Source organism: Cheilinus undulatus, linkage group 7 (assembly GCF_018320785.1).
Source record: "Cheilinus undulatus linkage group 7, ASM1832078v1, whole genome shotgun sequence".
Taxonomy (NCBI): domain Eukaryota; kingdom Metazoa; phylum Chordata; class Actinopteri; order Labriformes; family Labridae; genus Cheilinus; species Cheilinus undulatus.
The window spans coordinates 47944820-47956421 of NC_054871.1; the positions used below are offsets into that span (position 1 = coordinate 47944820).

The 11602-nt window shown below is 41.4% G+C and overlaps 1 protein-coding gene across 1 annotated transcript; it reads left to right on the forward strand.

The window, feature by feature from the left end:
• The first annotated feature begins 6632 nt into the window (after positions 1–6632).
• slc10a4 (solute carrier family 10 member 4) lies at positions 6633–11602 on the forward strand. The gene is made up of 3 exons (XM_041792260.1): positions 6633–7162; positions 7430–7640; positions 11078–11602. Exons 1-3 carry the CDS (start codon positions 6633–6635, stop codon positions 11600–11602), a joined length of 1266 nt encoding a protein of 421 aa, XP_041648194.1.

Consider the following 11602-nt stretch of genomic DNA (forward strand, 5'->3'; position numbering starts at 1 on the left):
GAACACACCAGACAGGTCAGTTGTGGAGAAGTTGAATGCAAGGTTAGGTTATAAACAAATATCCCAAGCTTTGAACATCTAACAGAGCACTGTTCAAACCATCAATCCATCATCTGAAAATAAAAAGAGCATGGCACAACAACAAACCTACTCAGAAATGTCTGTCCACCTAAACTTACAGGCCGGGCAAGGAGAGCATTGATGAGAGAAGCAACAAAGAGGCCCATGGGAACTCTGGAGGAGCTGTGGAGATCCACAGCTCAGGTGGGAGAACCTCTCCACAGGACAACTATTAGTCGTGAACTCCACAAATCTGGCCTTTATGGAAGAGTAGCAGGAAGAAAGCATTGTTGAAAAAAAAGCCATAAAGAGTCTCGTTTTCCAAAAGCCATGTGGGGGAAACACCAAATGTGGACAAAACACAAGGCGCTATGTGTGGTAGAAAACTACCACTGCACCTCACCCTGAACACACCATACCCACAGTGAAACATGGGGGTGGCAGCATCATGCTGTGGGCATGCTTTTCTTCAGCTGGGACAAGAAAGCTGTTCAAAGTTGAAGGCAAGATGGATGGAGCCAGATACAGGACAATCTTGGAGGACAACCTATTAGAACAGGCAAAAGACTTAAGACTGGGGCAGAGGTTCACCTTCCAGCAGGACAACGACCCTAAACATACAGCCAGAGCTACAGTGGAACAGTTTAGATTGAAGCATATTCAGGTGTTTGAATGGCCCATTTAAAGTCCACACCTAAATCCCAGTGAGAATCTGTGGCCAGACTTGAAAATTGCTGTTCACAGATGCTCGCCATCAAATCTGAACTTCTTTGCAGAGGAATGGACAAAAATTTCAGTCTCTAGATGTACAAAGTTGGTAGAGACATACCCCAAAAGACTTGCAGCTGTAATTGCAGCAAAAGGTGGCTCTACAAAGTACTGACTCCAGGGAGCTGAATACTTTTGCACACCACACTTTTCAGATTTTTATTTGCTAAAAGTTTTGAAAGCCATGTATAATTTTCCTCACTTCACAATTATGCACCACCTTATGTTGATCTAACACATGAAATCCCAATAAAACATATTTGAACTGAATCATATGATCCAGATCTCTAAACACAGCACGATTTGGCATCCTTCCATTCTCAACAAAGAGAAACAAAGACGTAAATCAGGAAACAAAGAAAAAACTTGATTGAAAAAGGAAAACAACATTGAAAAAAAAGCATTGATAAATGAAGTCTGTCATTGAAACATAGAGTGACTTATTGAGCATTTAAAAATATTGGAACTGAAAAATAATGTTCAAAAACAAAAAAAAAAATATTTTTTATTACCATGTTCTGTTTTGAAGAATAGATTTTTTCAGTGCCAATTCGTGTTTTGATGCCATCAAAACTTTTTACGCAATGAGTTTTGCAGTGCCGATTCCTCTTACTTCAGTTTCAACTTTTTTTTCCATGACAAATTTTATTTTCAATGCCAATTTTAAAGTCATCATCCTGGCTCCATACCCAGATAGATAATGATGGTTGCTTTTCAAAATGTAGAGAAGTGCAATACTTCCTTCAGAATACACGTAGGTAAAGGAAAACTACTTATTGAAAAATGTATTTGAAAAAACTACAAGACCAACAAAAGCTACTTAATTATAGTAATTTGAGTAAATGTAATTATTTCAGTTACTTTCCACCCCTGATAATAGCTGAAATAATCCTACACACTTGTTGGAAGCTGGGTAAGTCTTGCTCAAAAATATCATACTTAGCCCGACTTATTTGTAAAACACAACGTCATGAAATCAGTAAAAATGTACATTTTTCACTGCACTGCTTTGCTTTCTTCATGAAGGTCCTGGAGATCAGATTTTAATATACGTAAAAGTTCTTGGCAGTTGATGAAGTTTAGATTTAATAACAGGTTTAGCTTCCCGCAGCCATGCTTATTTCTGTGGTGCAACAAAGTTACTGGTCCATTTCATTAGAATTCAGCAGCAGAACCCAAGAAGAGCCTGCACACTTTACAGCTTTTAAGGGGAAGGAGACTCATTGTGTATTCTTCCCACAGTCAGCTGTAGCCTGACGTACCTGGAGTCACCCGATGGTTAATGGGGGACACACGGAGAGTCTCCAGGAAGGAGAGGAGACGCAAGATAGCCTGAGTCACCACCAATGACTGCAGCAGACTGTCCCGTCCCACTGTGGCCTCAATGCCCTGAAGACGAGTGATGTCAGAACATTCATTTACAACGCCTGTAAAAGGTATCATCCCCTCGGATGTTCTCCCCTTTTATTAATTTCATAAACCAATCATGGGCAATATAATTTGGACTTTTTGACAAAAAATATACAAAAAATCTCTTCATCGAAGTAAAAACAGATCTCTGCAAAATAATGTCAATTAAATTTTAAAAAATGTGATGTAAAAAAATCACTATCAATTTTCACACCCTCTGAGTCAGTATTTAGTGGATGCAACTTTGGCTGCAATCACAGCACTGAGTCTGTGTGGATAGGTCTCAGTCAGGCTCAATCATCTGGACACTGCAAATTTTACTCCTTTGCAAAACTGCTCAAGCTCTGTCAGGTTGCCATGTGGTCAGGTATGAACAACCTTTCTCAAGTCCAGCCACAAATCCTCTACTGGACTGGGCTTTGACTTGGCCACTCCACTACATTCACCTTGTTGTCTTTAAACCATTCTATGTAGCTTTAAACCATTCTATGTAGCTTTCTCTGTAGGCTTCTGATCATGACTTACTGGAAAATACGGAGTGAAGGTATCCCCATCTACTGTTCACAGAAGACTTCATGAATAAAAGTACAGAGGCTACACCAGAAGATGCTAACCACTCATTAGCAAGAAGAACAGGAAGGTCAGGCTGGAATTTGCCAAAAAGTACAGAGACGAGCCTCAAACCTGAACAAAGCTTTATGGACTGATGAGACAAAGATGAACCTTTACCAAAGTGATGAAAAAACTAAAGTTTGGAGAAAGAAAGGATCTGCTCATGATTTCAATCATAAAGGCTCCTCTGTGAAACACAGTGGAGGTAATGTCATGGCTTGGGCTGGCATGGCTTCTTCTGGGACGGCTCATTAATCTTCATTGATGATGTAACACATGATGGCAGCAGCAACATGAACTCAGAAGTCTACAGAAACATTTTGTCTGCAAATTTAAAGAAAATTGCAACCAAACTGATTGGAATATCCTTCATCATGCAGCAAGATAATGACCCGAAAAACACTGGCAAAACAATAAAGGAGTCCATCAGGGGCAAGAAGTTGAAGATTTTAGATTGGCCAAGTAAATCTCCAGACTCAAACCCTATACAGCATGCATTTTATCTGCTCAAGAGGAGACTGAAGGCAGTAACCCCACAAAACCAATAACTGAAAGAAGCTGCGGTGAAAGCCTGGAAAAGCAGCACAAAGGAAGAATGCAAAAGTTTGGTGATGTCAGTGGATCACAGGCTTGATGCAGTGACCAAATGTGTTATTCCATTACAAATAAAGCTATCTCCTAGGTTGTGTATCAGATCCAGGTGTAAATACCTGGAAATATAAGCTCAAATGTTGATGTCTTGTCTCATATTCATCTTCTGATGTCAATCCCAAATATTTTGAGTCTACAGCAAAAATAAAGGAGTTGGGCCCATCGTTCCAATACTTTTGGAGGGGAGTGTAAAACTTCTCCCAAGCTGTGGTTCTCTTGCAGACTGAATAAGACTGTCCTCCAGAATTTTCTATATTTTGCCGCATTCATTTAACCCTATACCTTTACAAGCCTTCCTGGGCTGGCGGCCAAGAAGCATCCCCATAGCATGATGCTGCCACCAACGTGCTTCACAGTGGGAATGTGTTTGTACTGATGTGCAGTGTTTGGTGTCTTGTCTGATGGCCAAAAAGCTCAATTTTGGTCTCATCAAACCAAAGAACTTCCTTCCACTTGACCATGGAGTCTCCCACATGCCTTTTGGTGAACTCTAGTCCAGATTAAATCTGATTTTTCCTCAACAGTGTCCTTCTCTTTGCCAGTACTCCATAAAGTTTTGACTGGTGAAGAACCCGGCTACAACTGTATGCAGAGTGTCTCCCATCTCAGCTGCTGAAGCTTGGAACTCCTTCAGAGTAGTCACAGACATGTCTTGGTGGCCTCTCTCATTGGTGAAATGGGATCACCTGAGTCCAGAAAGGATACCAAATAATTTCAAAGGCACTGAACATTCCCCAGAGTTCAGTCAAATTCATCATCAAGAAACAGAAGGAACATGGCACATGTGTAAATCTGTCTAGATCAGACCGTCCTCACAAACTGAGTGAGCGTGCTAGAGGAAGGCTACTTGTGAGACTACTTGCACCAAGTAGCTTGACCTCTGTTGAAATAGGTCAGTCACTTTAAAGTGAGTGAATATTTATGCACTCACTTATTTTACCTTACATATTTTTGTTTAATTGACTTCACTTTGACATTAAAGATTTTTTTTTTAGTTTTTTTTTTTTTGTCAAAAAAGCCAAATGATATCATCCATAATTGATTTATAAAATCAACTAGAAAAGCACTTGGAGAGTGCAGAGCTCAGCCATTAGCCCTATCTCCCAATAGTGAAGAATCCTTTAAAAAATTCCTGGGTCCGTCCCCATGTGCCCCCCACCACGACATTTGCCGATTACTTCCTCCCCGGTGGGGTGGAAACGCGGTGAGGCAAAGCATTGGCTTCACTACGGGTGCCAACAGATGCACTCATGGTCCCACTAGACGACTGGAAGTCATGGCAGAGGGTGAATATTCCTCTATTCCTCCCAGCATTGTGAGTATTCTCTGTCTTTCTCACTGTTACACTCCCACTCGTCTCCTCGACCGGGCGTGTGTCCTTCAAATTCTATAAACTCCAAAACTTTGAATAGAAACACACCCAAAATGCTGCTGGGATTGAAGTTACTCATGTCCGCCATCTCCGGGTGTAAAGTGGTAACAGTGCAGACCTCCGCCATTTACCCCTATCTCCCAATAGTAAAGAATCCTTTAAAAAATTCCTGGATCCAGACGGTGATCTGGATCACTCCCAAAATCTGATCAGTTCTTCCTTATGCCATTTCTGACATTTCCTGAAAATTTAATTAAAATCTGTCTGTAATATTTTGAGTTATGTTGTTAACAAACTAACAAACAAACGAACAAACCCACCCAAAACACATAACCTCCTTGGCGGAGGTAATAAGCACGAGTAAACCGATTGCCTTCTACCACTTTAGCTTTTACACAAGCTGATACTAAAGAGGTCAAGTTGTATTAACATAGAACCTTAATTTTATGCAGTAGGCATATTAAATGTATATTAGTAGTCTTTACTAAAAATCATTAGTCCACATAAATGAAGTCTAAGTTGTATGAAATAACAATGCTAAGTTTAACTTACATAAAAATATACGAAGCTAGAAAAGCACTCAGAGAGGCCTATCTCCCAATAGTGAAGAAACCTTTACAAGCATTCCTGGATCCAGACAGAGATCTGGATTATTCCCTCCCTGGTGGGGTGGAGACGGTGAGGTAAAGCATGTCGCTGTGTGTGGACTGTCATGGAAGAAGCGTTGCCTGCCAGTGCCAACAGATGCACTGACAGTCTCACCCATGGTTTTTTGAAATTTTGAAATAGCCCCTCCCCCCTCTTAAGGAACTAAACACACTAAGTTATCTCAGCTTAATGGGCTTAATTGCTTATGATGCAATGCTTAATTCCATCTTTCACCTGAATAATACAGATGACTAATTTGATTTAGTAATGTCAAAGTTTTTTACAGAACATGAAAGAATAATTAATGATTGCTAAAAAGTTTACTTAGAAACAAAATCCGGGTTCACAGTGTAGTTTGCATCTTGATGCTGATGCATTTGCATCTTTTTCTTTGTTCCAGCTAAATCCTCGTAGATATGCATTACCAGCTGTGACTCTCCGTTGTCGTCACTTTCATAGCTATTCTAAATGTTTAACTATACAAACCCTTATTACTACCACAGCTTTAACCATGAATGAGACCTGCGCACCATCCGCTCTGGTCAGGGGGCTCGTGCGTAAAGTGCGCATTTCATGAAAGAAGCAGCAGCGCCAACAAAAGAAACGTGCAGGCAGATTTTCACAGTTAGATGCACGAATATAAAGATCAGCACCGTCTTTATTCATGTTGGCTGCTCTTATTCAACCATAAGCAGCGACAGTATCTCTACCACAGCTTCACTTTGTATATAACCGATGGATTTTTATCATTCTACAGTACGCATGAGGGGCGGGAAAACCTCTATTGAGCTGAAATAATTTGATTGATATTTTGGAGACCTTTTCCCTTATATGGAGAGGAGCGCACCATAAAAGGGCAGCCTGGTTGTTATTGATTGGCCCAGCCGCTCTCAGTGAAGCTTCAGACCGAGCACAGACTCCGTCCAGCGATGTGCGTCTATTAGAGAGCCAATCCGTGGCACCAGTCTGACTCAGTGAGTCTCTTTAAGACTATCAGTGCCATGGCACCAGCACATCCTCTGTCCACTGAACCCTCTGCAGCTTCTCATTAGTGACAGCGCGTCACTAGAGGATTCATTTTACGCACAAGTCTCTGTCCTCCTGCTGCGCCATGGAGAACTCCAGCCTTTTGGGCGGTGACGCACGGAGCGCTGGTCTGATAGACTTTCTTTTCTCGGACACTTTGAAGCACGCTGTGGATTCTCCGGAGGACACCGCCATGGCTGGATTAACGGGCAGTGGTGCCATCTTCCTGGAGAGCAGCGCATTCAGGACTGCTGCTGGAGCTGAGTTCATGGCCGCTCCACCGACGGAATCCTCTCACCTGGTGCCAGCCTTTTGGGATTCCCCGCTCAGTCACGGAATCAATGTGTTCGTGGGACTTGTTCTTTGCTTCACGATGCTGGGGCTGGGCTGCACGGTGGAGGTGAGCCAGCTAGGAGAACATATACGCAGACCCATCGGGGTGCTGCTGGCTCTGGTGTGTCAGTTTGTGATCATGCCTCTGGTGGCCTTCCTGCTGGCTTTAGCCTTCTCCCTGGATGATGTGGCGGCGATGGCTGTGCTCCTGTGTGGCTGCTGCCCGGGAGGAAATTTGTCAAATATCATGTCTCTGCTGGTGCATGGAGAGATGAATCTAAGGTACACACTATTCTCAACTTCTGAAACACAAGTCGTGATTTAGAAAGTAAATCTGAACAAAAAAAAGAAACTCAACAGGTTGAACTGTGCTTTGTGCGTACAATTCTGCAAATTACACATAATAAGAGGGATTTTGGCTAACTTTACGCGCTAAAATACGCATGATTCACTGGTTATGCTCTCCTCAAGCCAGTGGGATTTTCTTTTTTTTTTTTTTTTTTTTTTTTTGCCAAAGTTGACAAAAGTGTCTTTTTCTCCTCTCCTTAGCATCATCATGACCATATCCTCCACTCTGCTGGCGCTCGTGCTCATGCCTCTGTGTCTGTGGATCTACAGCCGAGCCTGGATCAACACACCCGTGGTTAACCTCATGCCCTTTGGGGCGATCATCCTGACCCTCTGCAGCACCCTTATCCCTATTGGTTTAGGAGTGATGCTGAGGTATCGCCACTCGCGTGTGGCCGACATTGTACTGAAGGTAAATGAGAGAAATTGCTCCAAGTTCACTTTAAACTTAATGGAGAAAATGTATGCATTCTGGACAAAGAGCACTTTCTGCAAAGGTGCGCAAAAGCGCACTGCGTAATTTAGTTTGGCTTGTCACAAATGCTGACCGCAGTCAGTGACATCGGAGGCCCTGTGTCCGGAAGAGCTCCTCCCTCTAATTTCTGATAAAAGCATCAGTGAGGGAGGGACACACCAGTGACAAGACACAGAGACGGTCAGCAGGAGCGATCATCTGGTGGGGATGGCAGGGCTCTGTTAGTCAGATGTTTTCAGGTTCAAGATCCAGCACACAAGATCACACACTTTTCTCTGTAAGAAAAGATTCTGAGCGATTATTAGACCTCTTATTAAATTAGTATTTTGTATATTAAAGTTGGAGTTTAGGAAATAATAGTTTAGGCTTATTTGGGACATAGTGATCCTATTCATTAAATTAAAACATCTTAAAGAATCTTTTGGAACAGTTTATTCTTCTCTCTGACAGATTACTAAACTCATTTTTCTTCAAAATCTATAAATGTTTCAGCTAGAGATGCCCTGATTGATCAGTTTATTATCTATAGGCTTTTTTTCTTTTTCAAATCCTTTATGAGGTTTACCAGATCCAGTGCTTCCAATAACCACTTCTCACCTGTTGTTAGGTCAGTGTATTTTCCATTTCCTGGTTGAAACCCGACTCAAAAATTGAGGAAACTCTCGTTATTCCGTTTTTTCATTTTTGACAGAAATTGGAAGAAATGGAAAAATGAGCTGTTTTTCTTCTTTTTTTTTTCTTTTTGGTCACAAAAACAGAAAAACACATTTTTAAAAAAGGGGCCCAATTCTTTTTCAATTCCGTTTTTCTGTTTTCTTGTTTTGATTAATGCTGCGTTCCAGTTGTATTGGGAAGTCGGAATTTCCAAGTTCCGAGTCGAAAATTTCATCTGGAACGCCCCCTGAAGTTGGATTTCCAACTCCGAAAGTCAGATGACTCTCACCAACCCTGACTTGACCACAACGTCATAATCCAAGATGGCAGTGTGGCTCATCAACAGTGGTGAAAGCTCTTGTCATGTATTATTTATTAGCACTTCTGTTTTGTTTTTGTAAAATTAAATAAGTGGTATATGTAGTACTGTCCAACGTCTATCTGTGGACATGGTACTATGGTGTTTGTATGTGTAAAATATGGGTTGTTTTCAACTGGTATAGCTAACAACAGCTAACAACAGCTAAACGTTACAACAGTAGCAACAACAACAGGTTTTCCAACTTGTTTACTGGAACACCGTCAACTCAGGTGTGACGTCATTCCCAGCTCCGACTTCCGACTTCCGAGGTAAATGGAACGCAGCATAAATACTTGAGGAAAAGAAAATCTTGCGACCCACTGGGAAAGGTGAACATTTCAAAATAAAAGCCCTCATGTCAGTTTTTAAGCCTATATAGCAGTGATTATCGACTGCTGGTCCAGGGACCACATCAGGACCCCTAAACTTCCCAGCCCTTGGAAGATCATTAAATTCAGAAAATTTAAGAGGGACAAATGCAGTATTTTCAAAAATATATTTTTGGGCTTTTTATGCCTTTCTTGATAGAGTAGGGCTGTAGTTGGCATGGCAAACGTATACATAAAAGTCTTATCTTGATTAAAGCTGTGGTTCAATCAATTTTCCAGACCAGTCTCTGAGAGGGTGCAGTTTCTCTTTCTGAGAATCTACACTGAAGATCTGATTCTTCTTTGTGTTTCTGACCAATCACGGCATATCATAGTAGTATCAAACTCAGTAACAGACATCATGAGGAGTCCAGAAATATGTAGTTAAATATTTCAGTCGCCCCCTTGTGGCTGGCTGTGGTATAGGTGACAGGAGCTGATCTCAAAAAGTTGTTTAAGGACATAATATTTTTACAAGAATATGTTAGTGACCAAAATATTGATTTTAATGTTCGGCCCCCACAGCGTCTGCTAAGAAAAATCTGGCCCTGTGCAAACGGAGTTGATGACCCCTGCTATAGAGCCACTGTGTTTCACGGTATAATAATACATCTATCTGCTCTATACAGTGTATTTAAAATAATGACAACAGTAAAAATACTGGTGAATTAATGGAGTCAGGGGCATTGCTATGGACTTTGGGCCCCCAGAAAGAATATTATAAAGGGCTCCCGACCCATGTTTGACCGATTCATTTAGTCGCTTTTGATTTGACAATGACACTAATTACTAAGGAAAAGAAAAAAAAACAACACGCAGGCTTCTCAAAGGCCAATCCCCACTGTGGGCCCAGGTAATCAGTACCCTTTCTCCCCTGTGCTACGCCCATGAATGGAGAACATTAATATTAGGAAGAAAATGCATTAAAATGAATAAATAAGCCTGGTCAGATTTTCAATGTATGATTGTATTGTTTAGAGGAAAACTTTATTTATTGGTGTGTGTGTGTGTAGACAATAAATAAGGGAATTAATACATAAATAATAAGAGCAAAAGACAAACAAAAATTGGTCTAATGGGTAAATGTTGACATTAGGGCTTTTATTTTGAAATGTTCACCTTTCCCAATGCATCACATGATTTCCTTTTTTCTCAAGTATTTAATATGAGAAAACAAAATAATAACAGATTTCAAAAAGTAAAAATTGGACGCCTTTCTTTGAAAAAATAAACGTTTTCCATTTCTGTGCCCAAAATGAAAAATAAAGAAAATCCCTTTTTTGGTCACATATGTAAAAACATGGAAACAGCTTGTTTTTCCATTTTTTCCACTTTTTTGTCAAAAACAGAAAGATGGAATAACAAGGTTTCCCAGAATTTTTGAGTCTGTTTTTCAGCCAGGAAATGGATCTGCCATAAAGTACACTGACCTTGTTAATACTCTGGTGTCTGTGACTGACAGGCCTGGACGATATCGCCTCAATAAATCACGGTATTTTTCTTCCCCTTTGCAATAACAGTATTACTAAATTAAGATGGATAACACATTTAAATGTATTTTCAGAAGCTACAGACCCCTCCCCTAAAACAAACTCACACAAACTAAACTCACGTCTGAGCCTAGGATCACAGACAAATTATTTAAGAAGTCTCTCTATATTCATTTCATTTTAACTGCTTCAGTACTTTAAAGTTTCACTTCTGTAGTGCTGAGGTGAATTTGACTAAATCATATTTCCTATTGGGGTTGTTCACAATAAAAGCTTTCGCTTTTAGCTTTTAGCCCCAAGCTTTGACTTTAACAGTTTATCAGGCTATCCAAGTTCGTCCCTACAAAAGCCCCTGACATTTTGGTGGTCTTTGCAGATTATTCAAAATGTACAAATAACCCAGTGATGACTAACTGCATTCAATTTTAAATGGAAAAAGTACAAATAAAAATAAAATTCAAGTGTGAGATACCTGGATTACTCTTTCTCATGTCGTTCCAGGCGTCTCTGTGGTCTCTGCTCATCACTCTTGTGCTCCTCTTCATCCTTACCGGAGCGATGCTGGGACCTGAGCTCTTATCCACCATCCCACCCTCCGTCTACGTCGTGGCCATCCTGATGCCTCTGTGTGGCTATGCTGCAGGTTACGGCCTGGCTGTCCTCTTCGACCTGCCACCAAACAGCCGCAGGGCTGTCTCTCTGGAGACCGGCTGCCAGAACGTGCAGCTGTGCACCGCCATCCTGAAGCTGGCCTTTCCCCCTCAGCTGATGGGAGGGATGTACATGTTCCCGCTGCTCTACGCTCTGTTCCAAGCGGCCGAGGCGGGCATCTTCATCCTGGCCTACAGGATGTACAGGAAGAACGTCCTGCACAAACCAGACCCCATGCGGGACAACGAGGACACAGATATAACCTATCAGAGGTTTGAGGACGAGGACTTTGACTCGTCTTATGGTGCTGTGACAGTGAGCGACCCAAACACCATCATGTTGGACCCCTGCCCCCCTGATCCAACTCCTGTTTAA